Consider the following 22,814-nt stretch of genomic DNA (forward strand, 5'->3'; position numbering starts at 1 on the left):
ATTCGCTGAAGCGGGGCTGCTGTATCTCTCGGCCACTCTGCTCAAAAGCCACACGGAGGACGAGGCTGAGGGCCCCGCACTGTCTCTTTACCTTCAAGGCTCTCAACGAGGGATCCCAAGCAATGTCTTTGGTGACGTAAAACGAGGGGCTAAAGGGTGCAGCAGCTCCCACCTCGAACAGTCGCTGGAGGTACCCGACATTTGATAAATACCCAACATTGATCTGAACTAAAAGCGCGTTGGAGGTGTGCTCTGACCTGCCCGTTCTCTGCTTTGCTCCTCACCACCGCTACCGGTACCTTAGTCCAAGCACCCCATCTTGGTCCATCCCTGCCCCTCCGTTGTTGTCTTGTCTCCGTCGTTCGCGATGCAGGTCCCCTTGATACGCCTCCAATGCGGGGCCAACTCCTATGACTGGGGGAAGAAGGGTAGCGACTCTGCTGCTGCCAGATTTGCAGCTGCAACCCCTTCAGACGGTTTTACCATTCAAGATGATAAGCCATATGCAGAAGTACTTTCAAGCCCTCCTGGGAGTCCAACGATGATGTTGGTGATGAGCTAACAATAGTGGCATCGGTAGCTCTGGATGGGCACACATCCATCCAACCCTTCCAAAGACCTAACCACAGGCCGCACCTTGCTCGATCTCGTCCAAGACAACCAAGCCCTCCTAGCCTCGAGCGTTGCATTCAAATATGAGAACAAGCTTCCCTTTCTCTTCAAGATCCTCTCCATCGGCAAGGCTCTATCGATTCAGGCCCATCCCAACAAGAAGCTTGCCGAGAAGCTCCACGCCCGCGACCCAAAGAACTACCCAGATGACAACCACAAGCCCGAGATGGCCATTGCCATCACTCCCTTTGAAGGGTTTTGCGGTTTCCGCCCACTAGCTGAGATCTCGCACTTCCTCGAAAACGTCCCTGCCTTGCGCCAACTGGTAGGCGACGACAAGGCCCAATCCTTCATTGACACCGTCAAGGCGAACCCCGACGACAAGACCCAAAACAAAAAGGCACTTCAGACAGTCTTTGGCGCAGTCTTGTCTGCTTCGGAGGATGACCTCGCAAAAGCAACCTCCTCCCTCGTCGAAGCTGCCTCCTCTCAAGGCGCCGAGTTTGCCGCCGGCGGCGTCTCCTCCACCTCTGGCTCTGTCCTCTCCGAACTCGTAACCCGCCTCCACAGCCACTTCGGGTCCGACTACGGCCTCTTCGTCTTGTTCTTCCTCAACTTTATCAAGCTCTCCCCCGGCGAGGCTCTCTTTCTTCAAGCAGACGACATCCACGCCTATGTCTCGGGTGACATTGTCGAGTGCATGGCCTCGAGCGACAATGTCGTCCGCGCCGGCTTCACCCCCAAGTTCAAGGACGTCGACACCCTGGTGGGCATGCTGACGTACAACTATGCGCCTATTGAGGAGCAAAAGATGGAGCCGGTGGATTACCCCTATGTCACACTCAACAGAGCGGCGTACAGTTCTGGCTCCGAGGCCAAGCTGTACGACCCCCCCATTGAGGAGTTTAGTGTAGTCAGGACGGTGCTCAGGGGGAACGGGTCAAAGGCTACATTTGATCCGCTGGATGGGCCAAGTATTATCATTTGCACGGGCGGCAAGGGGAAGATTAGCGTTGGGCCGACTGTGAAGGAGATCAAGGAGGGGTATGTCTATTTTGTGGGCGCCACAGCGGAATGCGTGCTGGAGAGCGAGGCGGATGGAGACGAGGACGAGTTTGTCACTTTCAAGGCGTACTGCGAGGTGGAGGAGACGAGGAATGGGGCGTGACTATCTGAGTCGGCTCGACTTTGAGAGCCTGAGAGCAATCACGAGTATCCCTAGCAAAAACACCAACAATATGCCTTTGATGGTCGGAATATCACTATAAACTCTGAATAAACGCTCAAACGTAAATGCCATAGATGTCATGCCCATCCCAGAAACACCACCAACTCCAGACGACTCCTCTCCCTATAATCATTGCCCAGCCGTGGAAAAGTAAAATCAGTTCTCCTTCACTCTCTTCCCCGGTCTCAGCGAATCATCCGGCAGCCCGCTTCTCTTGGTCCCGGGCAGGCTCCCCGTTCGTATATCGTTATCGTCCTGACTGACCCTCCGATGAGGGTATTCCATCTTGACCCCCGCGAAGCAGTTCGCATTGATCGGATCCGGGCTCTCGGCAAAGAACGGGTGCTGGAGCGCATTGGCAGCCGTCAGTCTCTTTTCCGGATCGTACTCCAGCAGCCCAGCCAGCAAGTTGTACCCCTGCGCGCCGAGCACCGAAAGCGAGCTCGCCCCATTGGCCTGCGCCGTCGACGAAATCTGCTGGTTGATGGTGCCATAGTACCACTTTTCCAAGTGGGAGACGCTCGCGGCTGCGTTGTTCCCGCCTCGTCCGTGGTGGGACTGGTGATGATGGTGTGAACCATACCCGTGATGTCCGTGGTGACCTCCATGCCCACCACCGCCACCGCCTCCCAATGGCGGTGACAGCGACGGCAGCTGCGAGTACTCGGGCATGCTCGTCAGCAACGGCCACCGCTCCTTCGTCGGCAGGCCCATGACGTCCACAATCTTTTGCATCTGGTTCCGCTGAAACGGCACCGTCTTTTTCGAGTCCATTTTTGCTTCCTCCCCCTTGAAGATGGGGCGGAGAGAGAGCAGCTCGGCAAAGATGCAGCCCACGGCCCACATGTCGATCGCGGGCGTGTAGTGCCTGCTTCCCAGCAGCAGCTCGGGAGCGCGATACCAGATCGTCACTACGACTTTGTCGCCCGAGAACAAGCTGTGGAGGGGTTTGTAGAACAGGCGGGCGAGACCGAGATCGCCAATTTTCACCTCCCCCGACGACGTGACCATGATGTTGGCTGGTTTGAGATCACGGTGGAGGACCCAGTTGGTGTGCAGGTATTGGCAGCCGTTGAGGAGCTGGAACATGATGCTCTTGATGGTGTTTGGCGGGATGGGATGCCGCGGTTGCTGGGTGTGGTGGTGGATGATTTGCAACAAGTCGTGCTCGGCGTACTCAAAGACCATGAATATGCACTTGTCCTCGAGGATGATTTCGATGAGCTTGATGACGTTGGCGTGGTTGAGTTCAGAGCAGAGGGCCATTTCTCTCACGGCGGATTGCGAAATGCCCGTGTAGGTGACCTGCTCGCCTTCCTTGTCCGGCTTGAACTTCTTGATGGCAAACTCGCCTGGTTGGCCATGGCGACCGTGAGCCTTGTAGACACGGCCATAGGTGCCACTGGAAATGAAACCAATGACTTTGTACTTGTCTGTAACTCGCACTTTGCTCTGATACTGGATGGGTCCTCCCCGGTCACCTGGGTCTATTGTGAAGTGTTAGTCTTGTGTTTTGTCACAGGTCCGATGAAAACTGACAGGATGATGTCCTTTGCTGCTGCTGCTGTTGCTGGTAGCTGACTTCAGCTCTCAAATTTCGGGCCGGGTTCATGGCGTTGACAAAATTGTTTGATCTGATATCACCAGCAGCGCTGGCAACGGCAAAAGAAGGGTTGTGGTGGTTCGGAACAGCAGGGGCATAATGGTGGGGGTGCGGGTGCATAAAGGCGGCGGTCGACGACGACGTTGAAGAAGATGAGGATGAGGCTGACAGCGATGTGAGACCAGGCCTGGGGAGATCAACGCCGCCATTGGTGGTCTTGGCGACTACCACGCGCCGCGCAGCAACAGCAGCAGCAGCAGCACTTCCCGCCCTCGCAACACTAAAACCGCCCCCGCCCACAGTGCTTTGTTGTTGGCCATAGGGAGTGTACTGTGAGTGTTGAAACTGCCGCTGTTGGTGGTGGTGGTGGTGTTGTTGTTGTTGTTGTTGTTGTTGTTGTTGTTGTTGTTGTTGCTGCTGGTTATTTTGCCGTTGCTGATGTTGATGCTGCTGCTGCTGATGTACTGGGGCCCTCTGTAGTGGGGTATATCGATTGTCCATGGCGAGCAATGCCACCTTTCTGCTCTGGACTGCCTTAAGATATCTGGCCCATGGATGGAGAACAGTGAAGTGGACACAACCAAATCAATGTCAAAAATACTGTTTTTGACGCAGTGACCAACTGAAAAGACACCTATCTGGAATTTGACAAGCAACAGGGAAGGAAGCTGGAGAGAAGGGGAGCTTGGGCTTCACAGGTCGGATAGCCACCGAGTAGGTATCAGAGAGGAGACCCAGCTTCAGCTTCCCATTTTCGTTCAAAATATCGTCTACGGAAGGGAGGCGAAATATGATGGTGCTAATAATGCTAAAGGAAAGAGACACTACCTACCTTCAAAGCCGGCCTGCACGCTCCTTTTCAAGGAGGAGCCCATGATGGAATCCTGTGACCGACGAGACGAGTCAGCAACTTCCCGGTGATCTCCCCGCGATCCTGCAGTGGGAATTTCCACCTGAATTTCAGGGGCCACTGGGGGTGTTAGTGGTCAGAAAACACACCTACATACAACCCGACACAGCCTGCCGTTTGCGGTCCACCGTGGGATGCAGAATGCACCCAATTGGCGATCTGGCCGGGAAAAGGACCTTGGTTGGAGGCGTCCAAGTTTCGTAGCGAGATTTGCCTGCTCTGCTGCTCCCGTCACCGGTGCCAACAGACAAGGCCCGGGGCACCATGCGAGAATCAATGCGACGGGTGGTAATTTGGAGATGGGGGAATTCCTGCTCGAGTTCGGGTGATGACATGAGGTTGATTTTCCAACAGATGCGTCGATAGAGTCGGGGAGGGGGGGAGATTGATAAGCTTTCTATTTCTGCAATCATCATACCTACCTCCTGTCCGTCCTGCGTCACTCCGTCACAATGACAAGGCTAGTCGTGGAGAGAAATGCATCCTTTTCATTCACCATGACCTTATAGAAAAAGCAAAATACGCTCGCTACTCCATACACAACAAAACCATGCCGTCGGGCCCTCCCACACCCCTTATCTCGGCCCGAGCTTCTCCAGGATTCTCGTGCCTTGCTCCTCCCACTCCTGCTTGGAAATCCACATGCTGTCCTTGTCGGCCATAATGTTGGCCAACACAGCACCACCCAAGAAAACCATGTGCCTTCTCCGCGGCGGGTCTTCTATTCTGACCTTGAACTTGTTCAACCGTTCCGGGTTCCCTTGCAACACTCTTGTGAGCCAAAGCTGCTTCAACTCCTTCTCAAGGCGTGAAGGAAGACCAGGGTACATGCTGCTGCCACCCGACAATACAATAGCCTTGAAGAGGGAGGATCGGACATCCACATCGGCGGCTTGGATGGTGTTGAACAGGAATTCGGCGATACCCGGCTGGTCGCAGTCGACGAGATGGGGCTGGAACAGACACTCGGGGGCTTCGAATCTCTCGGATCCAACACGGATCACACGGCCGTCAGGGAGTGTGTAGCTTTCAACCAACACCGTCGTGTCTTCGCTTAATCGCTTATCCAGCTCGAGGTCATAAGAGACATAGCAGAGCTTCTCCTTCATCTGGCGGACCGTTTCGAAATCGGCGGTACGGTTGAGGGCATAGCCTCGGCGCGTCAGCAGCGCAATCAGGTTGCGGGTAACGTCGCGACCTGCAACATCGAGGCGGCGCGTGAGATGGTTGAGGACGACGGACTCGTAGACGGGAACAATATGCGTAACGCCATCGCCGGAATCAACAACAACACCGGAGCTGAGACCTATTTCCCCCCTCCCATGTTAGCTAACCCCTTGCATGGTGCGTAAGCCGTAGTCAGGGGTAAACATAAACATACCCTGAGCATAAAGCGCCAGAACAGCTTGAATAGCCACATACACCCCCCCAAACTCGTAGCGCTCAAACATGACCTGGCACATCTGCTCCCTGTTCCTCAGCGGGTTGAGCGGTGGTTCGGTGAGCAGGATCTTGCGGCCCCGGGTATCAACCTTCATTTTTTCGTAAAAGGTGTAATCCCAGAGATGCTGCATGTCGTCCCACTTCTTCACGATACCGTTCTCCATTGGGTACGAAACTTGCAGCATGGTGCGGGCGGCAGCAGCCTCGTCACCACACATGATATCCTTGATAACCATATCGCTGCCTCCTTGCTCCTCGGTACGCAGGATGGGCCGGCCGACGATGGATGGGTATTGGAACTCGGGGAAATTCTGGGCGGCATAGCCGACTTTGAGAAAGCCTGTGCCGCCATCGAGAACTGTGAAAATAAAGGCCAATGGTGGTCAGTCGAGGGATCATGGTTGATAACTATGTCGAGCCGCCTAGCTTGGGCATCGAGCAACTGGCAGTGCCAACCAGGCTACGCGGTTTCTGGATTGAACTTACCTATTGGAGCTTCGTTCGCCATCTTGACTCTCCTGCACTCTGTGTATGAGCCGAGAAATCGAATTTGATGGTGGTGTGTGTCCTCCAAAAAGCTGGAAGGGGTGCGCAACGGAGCTGTCGGTCAAGTCGGTGTTGATGATGCTTGGTTGCTTGCGCGGCGGAGACGTTGGTGGTGGGGTTAGCTGCCAGGAGGTCCACGGGTGTTTGGCTGCGGTGAGGCTGGCACTGGCCGCTAGCAAGGAAGGGGTGGCCCACAGCATCCAACTGTGGCTTGGCCCATGACAGGACAGACAGGGGAGCATGGGTCACTTCATCAGGAGGCACACGTGATACCCCGCATTGGCACCACTCGCTCCTTTCCATCGATTGGAGGGACCGATTGTCGGCGGCTTCCGTCGTTGGCTAGTAGATATACCGTTTCGTCTGCAGGTGATGTATTTGACTTGACCCTCCCATTCTCTCTGGATCCAAATGGGAAATTTTACTCAACACGAATCTCTAGATCTCGCCGGGGTTGTCATTCTACGAATTCATCTAGACTTTGGTAACCATCTCGATATATCTAGAGACTACGATACCACAGCCACCATGTCAACCGCTTTTGTTAGACGCACCACCAAGATCCTGATCTTGAACCCCAACTCCTCTGCATCCATGACCCATGGGGTTGAGGAGGCCATTCGGGGTATAAATCTACCTTTGGTATGTGCATGTCACTTGACCTATGTTCATGGAGTATACCGCGTGCCCAAATCTCTAACAGTGCAGAACCAGTCGACCGAGATTTACACTTACACAGCACCACCAGCATCTCCAGCATCAATCAACGACGGTGATGACGTGCAGCAGAGCGCAGACGTTGTTCTGCGCAACCTCCAAGAGACGGGCATCCTCAAGGAATATGATGCCGTACTGGTTGCTTGCTATTCCGTGCACCCTCTGGTCCATCTCATCCAGGAAAACTGGCCCCATCTTGCTGTGACGGGCATTTTTGAAGCGAGCATCGTAACGTCGCTGTCACTGCTGCCCTACCAAGACAATTGGGGCATCGTCACAACCGGGAAGTTCTGGGAGAAGCACCTGTCTGACGGCGTGCACCACTTCGTTGGAAGTGAAAACAGCAACAGCAGATTTGCCGGTGTCGAGACCACTGGTCTGAATGCTGGGGATTTCCACGGTGGCGTTGACCCTGTCGTGGTTCGACAAAAGCTATGCGAAGCTACGAAGAGACTGCTGGACCGTGGCGTGCAGGCTGTAGTCATGGGTTGCGCGGGAATGGCTGGTCTGGAGGACATCATCAGGTCAGTTGCCACTGAAGGGCGTGGTGAAGAGGCTGGAAAGAAGTTGCTTGTCATCGATGGTGTCAAGGCTGGGGTTGGCTTGCTTGAACAAATGGTCCGCAACAAGCGCATGTTCCAAAGATCGTAACAAAGTTGTTCAAATGTTAGTCTAGGTAGCGGGGGAAAAAAAGGAAAATTGCGGATATTAAGCAAACTAAATGCCCAGACTCCAAACTCCCAACTTGCTTGCCATACCTATACCTATGGTCCATTGCAACATCCAATCAGTCGACCCTTCTCGTACGGCCCCAGACCTCGTCTGCATCCTTCCGCCCGCGAGTTTCGGGAACACGGCCGCTCACAAATGCGGCCCATAGAAGGGCAAATCCTGCAAAGATAAAGTACACCCAACCGGCACCACCAAACGCATCGTTCAACGCAGCGTTGACAATGGGGAACAAGTACGCCACGAGGAAGGTAGCCACGTAGCTTGCACCCAGAGCCCAGCTTTGCGTCGCCCCCACAGCCTCCGGGCCCACGAGCTCAGAGGCCATGATGAACGGGACTGGGCCTAGGCCGACAGCGAAGAAGGCCACAAAAAATAAGACGGCAATAGCAGACAAGATCTTGACGTCGAAATGGATCGCAAGAGCCAGGGCTAAAGAGCTAGTACCTTGTCCCATAATGGAAGTCAGCAGGCAGGTCTTGCGTCCAAAACGATCGGGAAGAGGAGAAGCAGCCATAGTAACGCCGAGGTTGATGATGGAGATGACGATGGTGAGCAAAGCTGAGCTGATGGGGAGAAGGTCCTTGAGCAGCGAAACGGAGTACATGATGATGGAGTTGATGCCGCACAGTTGCTGGGCGAACATGATGCCTACAACCGCAATGATGGCGGGCCTGGTGAAGGGATCACGAAGGACTTGTAGAAACCCAAGATGTACCCGAGGGGAGTGCTGGGCACCAGCTGATGGCGTCAAGAGTCCAGAGGCGTCTGCCGAGGTGCTTTCATTGCTGACAAGCAGCGCTTCCTCCTCACTAGTTGGCTTGCTGGCCCCTTGGCCCCAACTTTCCACTTCCTCGTCAATGTTGCTAACCCTGCCGCGAATGCGCTGCAGAACACGCCGAGCGTGGGTGAGGTCGCCCTTGGCACTAGCAGTCCAAGCTGGGCTTTCGGGGAGAAGAGCTAAACCAAGACCTTGAGCAAGAGCAATGATAACGCCGGTGCCCATAATCCATCGCCAAGCACTTCCATAACTCAGGAAGAAGCCCAGAGTTTGAGTGAACAGAATACCGACGTTGATGCTGATTTGGGTGAAGGCGCCAAAGAAACCTCTCTGTGTTGGTGGTGCCACTTCACTGATGTACAAGGGAACGATGACAGTGCTGGCACCGGCCCCAACACCCGTGAGAAAACGACCAATGATCATGGTGGGAACAGAGCCTGCAGAGGTTTCGACGATGGATCCAAGCAAGTAAAAGGCGGCCGTCAATTGCATGGGGAGCTTGCGCCCGCGTGCCGACGTAAAAGGGCCGGATGTGAGGGCGCCGAGAAGGCCGCCGACGGTGAAGACGGCCGAGATGGCGGCAAAGTCGGAACGGCTCATGGGAATACAGTCCACAACATCGTCGGATGAGCTACTCTTGGTAATAACAAGGGAGGCCAGCTGTTGAAGCGCCGAAATGCTTTTCTTTTGGCAGGTGATAACATCTTCAGGTGCGTTGAGCTCAGCCTATGGAGATGATGAGAATGGTCAGTAACTCGGTTTGATGTAGCTTACAACGTCAAAAGAGCTTACCAAGTGAAAGCCAAACTGGAGGGGCCCAAGGGTAGCAATCAGTATCAGTATCACCAAGAACGGCGTGACTTCGTGGAGAGCGGACGCCATGGTGCCACAAGAATACGGGCGTGGGTATCCAAGAGGTTTGGTGTGCTCTCTGATTGTAATATAGGAGGATTCTTCTGCTAACTGGGGCACATGGTGCGACGAGGATAGTGATGACGTTCAAGCAACCTGGCTGCGATGGTTGTTTGGGTTGGGATGTCGTGGTCCAGACCGCTGCTGACAGCTGGAGCTCTAGAAGCAAGGGACGGGAAGCTGGGGAAGTGGGGCGAAGACCCAGGGCTGTCCCGGCTGAATGGTGCAAGAACAGGGGCTTCGATACTGGTTTAATTGCATACAGTGTCTAAATGCATATCCCGCGCTTCCATCACCACTCCATCCTTCGAAGTGTTGAAATTGAGGTACCTATGTATGCCCACGAGGTAAAATTCCAATCTCCAAATGATCCATATAAGCCTGTCTCCAGAATCACACAGCGAGGTCTACTGGGGATATCTACACCTACGAACTTTCCGCCAACATCGCAGCCTGTTTGCTGTAAATTTGCTAGTCTCCTTCGGCAATTGACGGCTTAAATGATTGCTAATGCTCCGATATAAAGCAAGGCTCGACTCCATTCCGTCGCGCTGCGAGCTTCCGCCTAAAAGCCGACGTTGCTCAGCTCAGCAGCTTGCATGCTCGACGTCATTTCTCACATGGAAAAGAGTCTGCCTCGTATGCTGCTGCAAGGCCCGTATCTGGAGAGGCAGCACTGCTTCATACAGAAAGTGAAACCGAGGAAGAGGAAGGGATAATAACACAATGCTCATCATCGTTTGCTGTATCCTCCGATGGCACCGGGAGCCTGGTGGATCATGAGTCGGCAGGAGTCGCCGAGGCCGGTTCTTCACGGGAAGGCGGGGCATCCGGTAGGTAGTAGCTTTGCTGCATCTCGAAACGAACGAAATGAGGGGCCCGATTGACGTGCGCCTTTCACGGTTCACATATAAAGCTGTAGAAAGCCGCACCCTCTTCGAAAAGGCATCTCCAGAAACACAATATCAACCATAGCCTTGAGATATACATTGTAGGACACAAAGTAATCCTCCATCATGACTTTCACACCAACCCGAATTTTGATCTTTGGCGGGACCGGCACCATCGGCTCCTACATCACGACGTCCCTACTCCGTGCCCAGCCCCGGTTCCCTCAAATCACGCTCTTCACCTCCCCCGGGACCGCCGAAAAGAAGGCATCTCAGATCGCGAAATGGAAGTCGGATGGTCTCTCAGTCATTGTTGGTGACCTAACTTCATCCGCCGACGTCAAGTCCGCATATCAGTCTTCCCAAGCAGACACAGTCATCTCAGCAGTTGGGCGCGGAGGTCTTCAGCACCAGATCGAACTGCTGCGTCTGGCTGAGGAGTCCAACACTGTCCAGTGGTTCTTGCCGAGCGAGTATGGCACTGATATTGAGCACAACGACAAGAGCCCTGATGAGAAGCCCCACCAGTTGAAGCTCAAGGTGCGGAAATACATTAGAGACGAGCTAAGGAGGGTCAAGGTGACATATGTGGTCACTGGGCCGTATTTCGATATGTGGGTTGACACGGCTCCTGGTCTGGAGTCTGCTGGCGGCTTCAAGCCTGAGGAGAAGAAGGCGTGGATTATTGAGGATGGAGAGGGCAAAATTGGCTTTTGCACCATGTGGGAGTAAGTCTTTTTCTATCTTTCTCGCTATCAATTGAGAATATCCAACTAACAAGGTGAATCAGTGTGGGCAAGTTCGTTGTTGGAACACTCCGTCATCCCGAGGAGTCTTTTGGGAAGGCTCTCAAGGTCCAAAGCTTCATTGTTTCGCCCAACGAAGTTCTGGCCGAGTATGAGAAGCAGACTGGCGCCAAGTGGGAGGTCACCAAGACGCCCCTGGATGACCTCAAATCTTTGGAAACTGACTTGTGGGCAAAAGGCAATCCTAGGGCGACCAGTGCCACACTCCGACGGATCTGGGCTGAAGGGGGGACTTTGTATGAAAAGAACGACAATGATGTGTTGAATGTGGAAGGTTTGGATTCCTTGGCAGATGCTGTGAAGCACGCGCTCGTAGGAGGGTACAAGGCCGATACCTTTTAGGTTACCAGTACCAATATCTTATGAAATGAGAGGAAGTCTAATGAGCATTCTTGTTCTAAGTGGTGGGAGAGTATGGAAGCTTAATTGATTAGATAGCGGGGTCTCTTATGGCCCCACTAACAATGCATGTTTCTTATTGGTCATCGAGTTCAGCAGTCGCTCCCGGCAGGCACTGTCAATAATTTTCTTCGACGCAAGAAACTTTTGAATGAATTGATAACGAAGAGCTGTAGACTCGCGACATCCTCGGTCGCAAACCACCCACACCGCAGCATTCACCATGTCTGCCACTCTTGATGAGGGCGCCCAGCCCGTAACAATCCCAGACAACCAAAAAGTCGAAAAGAAATACAAAAGGTCCAAGTCGGAAAAGAAACGCTCGAGAGACGAGGACGACGCCGCCGTTGTGGAAGAAACCCCCCGCAAATCCAAAAAGACCAAAAACGGAGATCTCGAGTTGCCCGTGAGGCTAGGGTCGCAAGCTGCGGCCGATGAACCCTCGAAAAAGAAGAAGAAGAAGAAGGATCAACTTGGAAATGGCGAGGCGCAAACTGACGAGGTAGTGGTCGACGGGGAAAAGTCGTCCCGCAAGAAGTCGAGCAAGCCCAAGAAGGAGCCCAAGGAAGAGCCTGAAGATGCCATGCAGATCGACACTCCAGAGAAGTCCAAATCGGAAAAGAAGCGCAAGGAGAAGAAATCGAAGAAGGACAACCTAGAAACAGAAGCAAACGTTGACGGGCAGGAAAAGAAGAAGAAAAAGAGCAAGGACAAGACCGGGACCGGGACTGAGACACCGACCCAGGCTTCACACGAGGTTGCCACCGAACTCCCAAGCAGCGACTCTGAATATCCATTCTTCACCCAAACCGTTTCCCTCTACGTGCCCTTCTACCCTATTGGCTTCGACAAGCCCCTCACCAACGTTGCTGCGCAGCATCTCGACCCCCTCTTGAATCACTACTCGCCACTTTTGCGCGGCGTCCTCCTCAGCTACTCTAATCTCAACCTCTCCGAGCGCCCCGCCAAGGCGAGTATCACCAACCCACCCACCGACGAGACTCCCGCCTGGCTGCACTCAGTCGACGAGTATGCCGTAGGCTTCGGCTGGCTCACTTTTGACGCCCAGCTGTTCGTGCCATCGCGAGGCAAGTGGATGGAGGGTGTGGTGCAGCTCCAGAGCGAAGGCCACATTGGCGTGGTGTGCTGGAACAAGTTCAACGCAAGCATTGAAGCAAAGCGTCTCCCGCAAGGCTGGAAATGGGTTGACATCTCCAAGGACGATCCGTTTGCCAGGTCGAACAGCAGCCAACCAGAGACGGACGAGTATGGCGAGGAGAAAGAAGGTCAACAGCAAGAGGAGGAGGATATCCTAGATGGGGAGGAGCTGCAGGTGGTTGAGCAGATGCACACAACAGGTTACTGGGTCAATGAGAAGGGCCGCAAAGTCGGAGGCAAGCTCCGCTTCCGCATCATGAACTTTGACGTCGGCCAGGCGGGAGACTATGGATATCTCAGCATTGAGGGCACATGTCTGGAACTGGACGAGGAGCGCGCTTTGGCAAAGGAGGAGCGCGAGTACGAGAAGAGGCGGCGGAACAAGCAAAACCCGAGCGGGCTCCTCAAGCCGCTATCAAGGCGGGTGCCCGAGTTCAGCATGACCAAGTTTGGCAAGGAAGACGAGGAGGAAGATGGCACCAAAAAGACTGTCTTGTACAAGGCCAGTCGCCCAGGAACGCCCGATGATTAGGTATGGTCTGGCCTGACAATATCGGGTTCGGTGCAGTTGACTTCTTCGCCATTATCTGCCCGCAGCTCGAGGTCGGCTAGGAGTCCAGGATTCTGCTGAGGCATGCATGTTCAACATGTCATCTAGAGTTTATGTTTGAGTTTTGTTGGCGCTGGAAGATACGGGGTTTGCATGGCAGGGCTCTCAAACGGGTGTCGCATATAGTAATTCTTTTTGTGGTTATTCAGCTTTTGAAACTTTTGATATTTGAGTCCGGCTGCGTGACGCGTGGCCGAGGTATTGGCACAACCAGCATGCTCTAGGTCATTACTGTTTGGAATGGGCACACAACCATTGAGTGGCGGTGGCAGAGAGGCTGTCTACAGTTCCCCTTTATCCGGCCACCCGGATGCAATACATATCAAGACTTTATCCACATACCTCCTGCAGAACTACTCCATCGGTTGTTTACACCCCACGGCTCGGGCTTGATGGAAACGGCTTAAAATAGCGACGGCTTGAGATTGCTGGGTTGTGCTGTTTCCCTATAGTTGTTCGTGTGTGAAGATGCCCCGGATCTTGGGCCTAGTGTCCTGGCATTAGGTGCTTGTTTGGTTGTATAGATATGCTGGTAAACTGACCCTGCACCAGCTGGGCTGAGGTCCCCCAGTATGACAACAGGCAGTGATTCACTGGACAATTGGAATAACTAATAACTGTAGCATTCAATGTAAGGTATTGTGAATTGAGAAATCGGTGACCGGGGTAAACCGGTGACATCAGTTGATGAGAGGGCACTGGGTGGGCTTCATGGTTTCTGGACTCTGATTACCTTATCAGGTGGCCTTTACCTTTTTCATGTCCCAGGCGGAGGGGTCCGGCATATCTGTCGGTGAACACATTGCAGAACAATTGGCTTTTTTCCCGACTAACAATAGCACAAGACGCCCCATGCTGCCAGGCCTCGCTTACGGTCCACCCTCTCAGGGTAATATGGGAGAGATAGCAAAACCTGGGTCCTGGATATTGGGTATGATCTCGGCGGTCATTGGGGAGGAGCCCGGGATATGTAAATGAAGAGTAGGTAAGTATATAGCTGAAGCATGTAATCCAGGATTCCGTCAGAGTTGCTCCTCGGGATTCTACTATCACGCAAACCAACATGCATACATCGTTCCTTCTCTCATTTCTTGCCCTCTCAGGGGCAACGTTGGCGCAACGAGGTCGGCCAACGACATTCTTCACAGCTCCCTCTCCTTCAAGTACTCCGCGTCCGGGTGCAACACAGTCCTTGTACGGACAGTGCGGCGGACAAAACTGGACTGGTCCAAGAATCTGTCCATCGGGGGCTTACTGCAAGAACGATGGAAAGTAAGTGCATGAGAAAGAATTCACCTAAACAGAACGGAGGATGCTGACAGCTACTACAGCATGTGGTACGAGCAGTGTGTGGCCATTGAAACCTCTACCAGGCCTTCAGGCAACCCTGCGGTCACTACTAAAACTATAACGACGGTGATCACCATTGGTGGTCCTACCCCAACGGTTGTGTCGACTCGGGTCACATACTTGACTCCAAGACCGTCGTCTACTACGCCTTCGGTGGTGACGATAACTTTGGTACCGGATGATCCATGTGATCACGAGATTTGGTGCTGATAGGGGCTTAGTGGAGGAAAGGGGGTCCTGTTTCTTGGGTATCTTGAAGTTGATATTGACATCTCTGAAATGATACCAGAAGAATATCACACTTGTTACTAACATTGTTTTGTTTGTTTCCATGGATGGTAAAATGGGACAAAAGTGAATGTCTGCAGGCGCGGTTGGTGTATTGTGTCTACCCTCTGCTACATGACCTACCCCAATACAATCCCACATGTGCCCTAAAGTAACCAAGACGAAATCCCCAGTGAAAACCAAGCCAAAGTTGAGAGACGCCAGATATGAAGACCCATACATGATCACCTAGTCAGCAGGATCCACCATATCCAGCCTTGTAAAGAAGGTCTCAACCCTGCCCTCGGGGATATACGCCTTGTACTCCCTCATCCACCAGTCAGCTACACTCCCCCTCCTCGCCTTCTCCCCCAGCACAATCTTGTCCGAAGTCAACATCTTGACCTCCCCCACCGCCCTCTTCTCATCCACCTCCTCCACCATCTCCTCCAAGTCCTTGTCCTTCACCTCCCCAAACCCCAACAACTCCAACACCCAAGCGCCCTGCATCTCAGCCAGAACTCCAACCGAGACAATCGCAATAAACCCGTCCACGCTCTCCGGGTGCCGTCTCGGAAACGCAAACTCCTCATCCGCAACGTCCGTCACCTTGTCCAGCGCCTCGGTCATGGCATCCCCCATGTTCTGCCTCCCCTGCTCGACCAACTCGACAACATTGTCCAGACACTCCTCGATCAGCTTGCGGTTCCACCTCCTCTCGCCGACGACATCTGTGATGGCGATCTGAAGGGAGTCGTCGTTGAACTCGGCTTTGTGCATCAAGTTTACGATCTTTTTGGCAATGGCCACGAGCTGCTCCTCGTCGTCGTCGGCAGATGAAGTGTAGGCCATCAAGGGGGCGGATCGGTACTGCCCTTCTTCATGGTTATTGCCGGGTGGGGAGTCGGAGTAGAGGCCGAACTTTTCGTTGTCAATCTGACCGTGAGAGTCAAGGGAGTCGTAGAGGAGCTCGGTGTAGCCGGCCCGGTTGGCACGGTTGCGGCGGAAGGAGAGGCAGGCGAGGATGGAGCGGAGGGTTGCCATTGTGTTGCCGTTGTGTGTAAGTGACTTGCCAAAGCGTCAAACAAGCAACCAAGCAAGCAACAAAGCCCGAGAAGCTATAAGAGAAAGCAAAGAAAGCAGAAAAGCGCTATTTGTCTAGCAAAGCCGAAGGAGACTGGTGGCTGCCGTGGGTGAGGAGAGAAAGAGAAAAGGCAAGACACAAAAAGTGTCAGCCAGCCATGTTATTTATGATCACACATGCCCCCATCTTCTCTCGATGCAGACACACAAAGGCTTCTTTCCTGTGTGGCCGCTTGGCAGACAGGAGACTAAGGTAGGCAGATGTCAACGTCCCTCGGTGGCGGACCCGGAGGGCTGTGCCACATCCGTGGTTCGAGGCCAGGGGAGACCGGCCCGGCCCCACACGTGAGTTGGATGCCGGCATCCGGGATTGTCGTCCGGAGGTTGCCAGTGAACAGCAATCGACTTGCAATCTTCACGACAAGCAAGCAATTACGTTGTCGGTGTTTGTTTCGAGATGGGCACATTCCTCTTTTGCAAGTTTGACAATTGAAATTGTGCAGAAAAGTCGAGGCTTTGGAGGAGGGAACAGGCTATGCTCAGGGCGGCCAGCGATAGGCCACCGCCGTGATTGCCCGTGTGTAACGGTCGTCCTACCCATTGTGAAGTTGTGAGCATATATGTATCAAGGCATTGTAATCGGATGGTCATGGGCTTGCAAAACGTGGCAAAACAGGCCAGGGGAATTGGCGAGCAGTGGCTAACGTTCCACCACTTGCTGCTCATTGCTGATCTCGTATCGATGGATTGTATGCTCTCCAGTGGTGCATGGCCCCGGGCTGGCTGCAAGGCAAACGGCCAGGAAAACTTGGGGCATATTGGCCAAGTCGGACATCCGAGACTCGACAAGAAACTGGGTGCCTCGGCATGACAAACACAACTCACGGGAATCAGTGGACGGAATCTGTATGCATTACATCTCTTGTTGAGAGGGCCGACTCCCAATCCGTGATATCACCACGCGGCCGCAAGCATGTTGCTATTGGGAACCACGCGCTCCTCCTTTGTCCATCACACAGTTGTTGTCTCTTCCGGACTTTTGGCTCGACCAACGTCCTCCTGTATTGGATGCTATGGTTCTGCCCGAAATCAATGAACCCCAACCATCACGCCTTCATGAATTTCCCGTTTTGTATGGCCCGGCGATCCCATGAGTTGGCCGATAATATCCACCAGCCTGCCAGAGTAGAGTAATGCACAGAACCAAAGCCGTCGTCCATGCCTGAAAAAGACCCGGTGTGAAAGACGACGCCGAAATAGAAACGCTCGCCGCTTATTTCTCCTTCTTGGGCTTGGGGCCCTTGACCTTCGCAGTACCGCGGAGGGTCTTCTGGCGGTTCTTGCGCTGCTTGCCTATTGGTGAGGAAGAGAAAATGTCAGCCGGTACCATTCCCAAAATGAAATTCTCATGTCCACCACCGCGGAAAACATACGCTGCTGTCTGGAAGCACGCTCAATCTTGGTGGCAAGGCCAACACGGACGAGTCTGTAGCGGGGCTCGAACTTCTTCATGGCCTCGGGGGAGTCATAGATGAGGGCAAAGCCGGTGGTCTTGCCACCACCGAACTGGGTGCGGAGACCAAAGACGGAAACTTGATCCTTCTGGGCCTTGTAGAGGGCAGCGAGCTTCTCGCGGAGGTCCTCCTTGGAGATGTTGGCGCGACCGGGGTGGAGGATGTCCCTGAACAGCAGAGTCAGCGACAATTTCCCATCAAACAGCCCAACATTCTCAAATCGCCCGCGATTTTGCCATGTTCCAATCGAGTATTATGTTTCTGGATTGATGCTCTCGTCCACTGTGGGCGACTTGGCAATCGGGGGCGATTCGCGAAGAGGGCATTCGGAGATGGATGGCAGCACTCACACGACCATCTGCTTGCGGCCGAGCAGAGGGTTGCGGATGAACTTCCGCGTGCGCAGGGTTACGGGGGCATCAGAGTCGGCCATGGTGATGTCGTCGGTCGTTGGTTGTCGTACCTCGATCGATCTCAGGTTCCGGCAGGAGGAGGGCGAGTTTCTGCTGGTGTTTTTTGCAGGCCAGGACGCACTGGGTAGCGGGTGGATCTCACAAAATTCCGGCAGCGAATCGCTAATTTGGGTGTGAGCCCTAATTTGTGTGTGGCCTGAATTCCGAGGCAATCAGTCAGCAGCGGGCGGGGCAGCTTGGTGGAAATGCACGGACCAATGTGCGGCAGCCTTGTCCAGCTCCCCACTTGTCGACAACTGCCCCACACCTTCCGAGAAGATATTCAAAACAACAACACAGCACCACAATCTCAAAGTGACTTTTTTGTTCTCATGCAACCGTCAATTGGCAAATGTGTATAGGGGTGGCGTCATTATAAAATGGCCCTCTCTGCTCCGGCCTAGGCAGCACTGGAAACAGTTCATAATGGACATGGAACCCGCGCTTCTGACAGACCTCCAAGAAGCTCTCGAATGTCGCTCTGTTCCGCTCTGTTGCCGCAATCAGAATGACCACGCCAGGCGATATAGCAACGAGGTTCTGCAGCGTTGCCACCAGCGCGGGAATTACACTCGCGTCGTACGTGATGTCAGCTCCCAGCACGACGTCGACCTCTCTTCCACCGTTCCATTCCTCCTCTTCGGTCCCCAGCAAAGCATGGCCCCATCTGAGCTCAGAGACAGACACCCTGTCTGTGCCCTGAAGACCGTTGATAAAAAGGTTGTCTGGGAGGTTATTCACCACATCTTCAGAACCGTCCGAGGCAATGACATGTTCTGCGCCGAGATATTTGGCACACAAGATGGCAACGTATCCTGTTCCAGTTCCGAGCTCTAGCAGACGCTTCCCCTTGACAAGTGTTGAGTTGGTGCAGAGATATTGGCCCATGTGCAATGCTGCCTCCCATGTTCGTAGGCCTGTTGTCCCTGAACCCGAGATAATGGAACGAGATTCCAGCAAGACCACAGCTGCATCACTGGGTTCCTGGAGCAGGGAAAGGTGGTATGCCACATGGCACTTTTGCTGGGCAGCCACCACCTCTGAAGGCAATGGAACAGATACCAACTCGGACATGGTGGTCATGAGATTATCTGATATTTCCTGTTCCTGTCAGTTCCTGGCGTCTCCGTCTCCTTTTCAGCAAGGTATGAGTTATCCTTACATGCTCCTCCCAGTCCACGATAGAGCGTTCGATTCTCGACGTCAACTCCTTGAGCACTTTTAGCCCATAGCGGGGAGGAAGCGGGAATGCGACATCATGGCCAAACAGCTTCTTGTAGATTTCCTCTTGGACCGCATCGAGGCAAAGGACCTCACCGTCTGGATATTCTGGTGCGGCATCCAACTGCAGGCACTGCCAACAGAATCGGGTCACTTGTGGGTTTTGGCTGCTCATGTTGAAGGGTGAGTACGGTCTTGTTCGAGTCCAGCTCGACATCTGTCGTGGTTTCATGTAAATGTTGGCCGCCTTGTCCAAAAGACCGGCAGAAAGGAAGGCGGTGAAGGGCCAAGGATAGACTGCTGGGCACACAACTTTCCAGCCTCAGAGTGTCAGAAGGGGTCCCAGGTAGGTAATGAATCAATGCCATTTCTCCCTGATTTGAATCGAGCCTGATTTTTTTGTTCCGTTATGGATTTTAAACACACCTGCAATCGGATTTAATCTTAAAAGGCCAAGTCTGTATCCAGCGAGCAGTTCAGCCAAAAGTGGGCCCTTGACGTAGGAGCTGCCAAACCATTGAACAGTCGAGTGCGCGCCTGGCATCGCGTTTCCATCTCGGAACTGGAAGACGTCAGTTGTTGGCCAGAAAAACACACAATCCCATCTCAACACCCTTTCGCCGCGCCCAGGGAAGACTGTCGCCAAGATGTCGGTCATTCTCGAGACAACGGCAGGTGACATTGTCATTGACCTGCTGGTCGATTTCGCCCCCAAGATGTGCGAAAAGTACGTCCCCATGTTCTTGCTTTCTTGTTCAATTGCCAGACCACAACTAACCCAATGTTCTTCAGCTTTCTCAAGCTATGCAAGATCAAATACTACAACTTTTCTCCTATCCACTCTATTCAAAAGTCCTTTTCCTGTCAAACCGGCGACCCTCTCGGGCCTCTGTCCCCCAATTCCGACGGCGGAAGTTCCATCTGGGGCTTACTCGAAGGAAGGGACAAGACATTTCCTGCCTTGTTCCATCCCAAATTGAAACACCGCGAACGAGGCACTGTCAGCATGGCTACTGCCCCCCACCCGTCTGACCCAGAGACACGACTGGCTGGCTCTCAATTTCTGATCACACTGGGAGAGGACGGGATAGACTTCCTAGACGACAAAGCCGCCATATTTGGGAAAGTCGCCGAGGGCTTTGACGTTCTGGAGAAGATCAACGAGGCAATTGTGGATGAACGAGGGAACCCGCTGGTGGACATCAGAATCAAGCATACCATTGTGTTGGAGGATCCCTACCCTGACCCCGCTGGCCTGCGGGAGCCGAGTGCTTCACCTCCACCGACCAACGCACAGCTCGCTACCGTCAGGATTGCGGAAGGAGAAGAGCTGGTTGATGTCGAAAAGGACGAAGAAGCCGCCGCTGAGGCGGAAACGAGAAAGAGAGAGAGGGAAGCAGCCGCCCAGGCGTTGACGTTGGAGATGCTAGGCGATCTCCCATTTGCCGAAGTCAAGCCACCAGAAAATGTCCTGTTTGTTTGCAAGCTCAACCCAGTCACAACTGACGAGGACTTGGAGTTGATATTCAGTCGATTTGGCAAGATTCTGAGTTGCGAGGTGATCAGAGATCAGAAAACCGGCGACAGCTTGCAGTATGCTTTCATTGAGTTTGAAGATAAGAAGAGCTGCGAGGAAGCGTACTACAAGATGGATTCCGTTCTGATTGACGACAGGAGAATTCACGTAGACTTCAGTCAGAGCGTCAGTCGCCTGAGCGAGGTTTGGAGAAACGATACCAACACGAAACGCAAAACTGCTGCTGCAAGAAAAGGGAAAGGTGGCTGGGGTGGTGTGCAAGAGCTGGAGAAATGGCGCAAGTACAGGAATGAAGACGTGGAACGTGACGACGAGGACGATCATTACCGGATGGTCCATGGGGTGGAGGATATGCAGCATGGCCGGCACGATACCGGCGTCTCCCACAGCAGCAGCAGCAATAACAATGAGAACAATAACAAACGCAAGCCTTACGACAGGAGAGCCGGCGAGAGCCGGTCGAGCGGCCCGAGTGGAAGTGGTGGTCATGAAGATAGCCGAAGAGAAGCTGCGGCACACCGGCGGGGAAGAGAGTCCCCGGACCGGCTGACGGACACGCACAGCAGTAGCGGCAATAACAACAGGCCAGAGCACAGGCGAGGTCACACGGAGCGACGGAGCCGGAGCCCCAGACAAGACCATGGTTATCACCGTCACAGCTACCGCGACAACAACCGCCATGACAGGCCAGGCGATCCCGGACAATCATCATCAAGGGGCCGAGAAGATCGGGATTGGGCTCGCAGAGATCGTCGGGACCAAGATCGCGATAGAAGGGATAGGAGCAGATACAGGGACAGGGATAGGGGCCAGGACAGATACCGGGGAAGAGGCGGAGGAGACGAGTACAGTGGACGTTGAACGGTTGTCGTCGGTCGTGTGTAGCGGTGCTGTCGGCTGCCGGCCTCGTGTGCGTGGGATAGCACAGTAACGATGCAAGCTGATTAGAGCCCTAGACGATGAGTGGTTCGTCTTTCACGTTCGACAACAACTCGTTTTTTTGTGGCCCGGCTCTTCTTGCTCTTTTCTGTCTTCCTCAGCTGCCAGCTCCCTGTCTAGCATAGTGTCTTCCACCCTCGGCCAGTCGCCCCAGTTACTCAACACTACGCCCAACGACGGATGACATCCTGTTGGCCGGGCACTGGGAACACGACTTGAGCAAGGTGTCATCTCGTCGTTCTGACCACCGAGTCGGTCTGGAACTCCTGGTCGAACGTGTACACGCGCTCCTGTGTAGTAGGCGTCAAGGAGAAGTCTAAACCGCATGGTGCCCTGTCAATGGATGGCGCATCGTCCCGACGGGCTGCGTGGGCAAGGACACTGTGCCCGAAGGCCAGACCCAATGGATGTGGCTCGCCTCCTGTTGCTTCGACTCTTTTATACGAGCTTTCTTTTCGTTCTGCCATGGATATCTATCTACGTGGCGGGCTGAGGTGGGTGCGTGTTGGTCAGGGCATTCTGGCTACAGCCGTGGATGGATCGCATTTGCGGGCCGGGTGGTCGAGGCGCATTGCATTGTTTCTCGATGGCTTCCATTGATGCTTCCTACCCCCTTTCCTGCCCCTTTCCTTTCTCCCAGCCGCGGGTTCTTTTCAGCACCCTGGTTTACCCCCCGCCCTGTGGTTCGCGGAAGGGATTGTGGGAAGGTAACCCAAGGCTGCCCTTTTCCGTTGCACATCTCATCAGCATCGTCATCGCCAGTGATCTATCCCCCTTTTGTCGTGACTACAGCACAGGAGCAAGTGGGCATGCACGCCGGGTAATTCTTTCTCTCTCGGTCCAGCACATATTCCCCCACTCTCGCGCGTACCGCACCCCTCTCACCACAGTCGCTTCGTCACAGTCGAAAGACAGTCGGGTGGCTTTTTATACAGGCCACACGTGCGGGCCGCTTCTTTCTTCAAGCCTCCCTTGACGTGATTATCGGGGCCCAGCTGGAGCATGCAGAGCTGCCAACCGCCGTATCGTGCTTCCTCCCTACTCAACATAGGGCGTATATGTATGCAGACCTCGGATTTTCGTATCCGGATGAGGTAGCTTCTGCTG

At 53.8% G+C, this 22,814-nt stretch overlaps 11 protein-coding genes across 11 annotated transcripts; 5 read left to right on the forward strand and 6 right to left on the reverse strand.

The window, feature by feature from the left end:
- Positions 1–119: 119 nt before the first annotated feature.
- Positions 120–1,931, forward strand: PMI1 (Mannose-6-phosphate isomerase). The gene is made up of 2 exons (XM_062888280.1): positions 120–511; positions 581–1,931. Exons 1-2 carry the CDS (start codon positions 368–370, stop codon positions 1,778–1,780), a joined length of 1,344 nt encoding a protein of 447 aa, XP_062746500.1. The 5' UTR covers positions 120–367; the 3' UTR covers positions 1,781–1,931.
- Positions 1,608–3,944, reverse strand: SSN3 (cyclin-dependent protein kinase; the record flags this gene model as incomplete). The annotated part of the gene is made up of 2 exons (XM_062888279.1): positions 1,608–3,327; positions 3,380–3,944. 2 exons carry the CDS (start codon positions 3,942–3,944, stop codon positions 1,997–1,999), a joined length of 1,896 nt encoding a protein of 631 aa, XP_062746501.1. The 3' UTR covers positions 1,608–1,996.
- A 984-nt stretch (positions 3,945–4,928) lies between these two features.
- Positions 4,929–6,304, reverse strand: ARP2_1 (Actin-related protein 2; the record flags this gene model as incomplete). The annotated part of the gene is made up of 3 exons (XM_062888278.1): positions 4,929–5,659; positions 5,735–6,154; positions 6,283–6,304. The coding sequence occupies 3 exons, from the start codon at positions 6,302–6,304 to the stop codon at positions 4,929–4,931; spliced, it is 1,173 nt and encodes a 390-aa protein (XP_062746502.1).
- Positions 6,305–6,588: 284 nt separating this feature from the next.
- On the forward strand, positions 6,589–7,809 carry DCG1. The gene is made up of 2 exons (XM_062888277.1): positions 6,589–6,984; positions 7,057–7,809. The coding sequence occupies exons 1-2, from the start codon at positions 6,754–6,756 to the stop codon at positions 7,708–7,710; spliced, it is 885 nt and encodes a 294-aa protein (XP_062746503.1). The 5' UTR covers positions 6,589–6,753; the 3' UTR covers positions 7,711–7,809.
- A 37-nt stretch (positions 7,810–7,846) lies between these two features.
- Positions 7,847–11,532, reverse strand: HGT20 (Bifunctional purine biosynthesis protein PurH; the record flags this gene model as incomplete). Its single annotated transcript, XM_062888276.1, has 2 exons — positions 9,362–11,532; positions 7,847–9,295 (listed from the first exon to the last, which is right to left on the reverse strand). Exons 1-2 carry the CDS (start codon positions 9,449–9,451, stop codon positions 7,847–7,849), a joined length of 1,539 nt encoding a protein of 512 aa, XP_062746504.1. The 5' UTR covers positions 9,452–11,532.
- Positions 10,145–11,714, forward strand: QC762_213900 (uncharacterized protein). The gene is made up of 2 exons (XM_062888275.1): positions 10,145–11,099; positions 11,162–11,714. Exons 1-2 carry the CDS (start codon positions 10,498–10,500, stop codon positions 11,517–11,519), a joined length of 960 nt encoding a protein of 319 aa, XP_062746505.1. The 5' UTR covers positions 10,145–10,497; the 3' UTR covers positions 11,520–11,714.
- An 85-nt stretch (positions 11,715–11,799) lies between these two features.
- Positions 11,800–13,266, forward strand: QC762_213890 (uncharacterized protein; the record flags this gene model as incomplete). Its single annotated transcript, XM_062888274.1, has 1 exon — positions 11,800–13,266. The coding sequence occupies one exon, from the start codon at positions 11,800–11,802 to the stop codon at positions 13,264–13,266; it is 1,467 nt and encodes a 488-aa protein (XP_062746506.1).
- A 1,944-nt stretch (positions 13,267–15,210) lies between these two features.
- Positions 15,211–16,005, reverse strand: QC762_213880 (uncharacterized protein; the record flags this gene model as incomplete). Its single annotated transcript, XM_062888273.1, has 2 exons — positions 15,211–15,324; positions 15,457–16,005. The coding sequence occupies 2 exons, from the start codon at positions 16,003–16,005 to the stop codon at positions 15,211–15,213; spliced, it is 663 nt and encodes a 220-aa protein (XP_062746507.1).
- A 1,312-nt stretch (positions 16,006–17,317) lies between these two features.
- Positions 17,318–18,235, reverse strand: QC762_213870 (uncharacterized protein; the record flags this gene model as incomplete). The annotated part of the gene is made up of 3 exons (XM_062888272.1): positions 17,909–18,235; positions 17,478–17,725; positions 17,318–17,397 (listed from the first exon to the last, which is right to left on the reverse strand). The coding sequence occupies exons 1-3, from the start codon at positions 17,989–17,991 to the stop codon at positions 17,318–17,320; spliced, it is 411 nt and encodes a 136-aa protein (XP_062746508.1). The 5' UTR covers positions 17,992–18,235.
- A 95-nt stretch (positions 18,236–18,330) lies between these two features.
- Positions 18,331–21,566, reverse strand: QC762_213860 (uncharacterized protein). Its single transcript, XM_062888271.1, has 2 exons — positions 19,173–21,566; positions 18,331–19,111 (listed from the first exon to the last, which is right to left on the reverse strand). Exons 1-2 carry the CDS (start codon positions 19,461–19,463, stop codon positions 18,341–18,343), a joined length of 1,062 nt encoding a protein of 353 aa, XP_062746509.1. The 5' UTR covers positions 19,464–21,566; the 3' UTR covers positions 18,331–18,340.
- cyp6 (Peptidyl-prolyl cis-trans isomerase-like 4) lies at positions 19,590–21,629 on the forward strand (the record flags this gene model as incomplete). The annotated part of the gene is made up of 2 exons (XM_062888270.1): positions 19,590–19,958; positions 20,024–21,629. The coding sequence occupies exons 1-2, from the start codon at positions 19,879–19,881 to the stop codon at positions 21,627–21,629; spliced, it is 1,686 nt and encodes a 561-aa protein (XP_062746510.1). The 5' UTR covers positions 19,590–19,878.
- Between the last annotated feature and the right edge of the window lie 1,185 nt (positions 21,630–22,814).

The sequence above is a fragment of the Podospora pseudocomata genome, assembly GCF_035222375.1.
Source record: "Podospora pseudocomata strain CBS 415.72m chromosome 2 map unlocalized CBS415.72m_2.2, whole genome shotgun sequence".
In the NCBI taxonomy this organism is placed as follows: domain Eukaryota; kingdom Fungi; phylum Ascomycota; class Sordariomycetes; order Sordariales; family Podosporaceae; genus Podospora; species Podospora pseudocomata.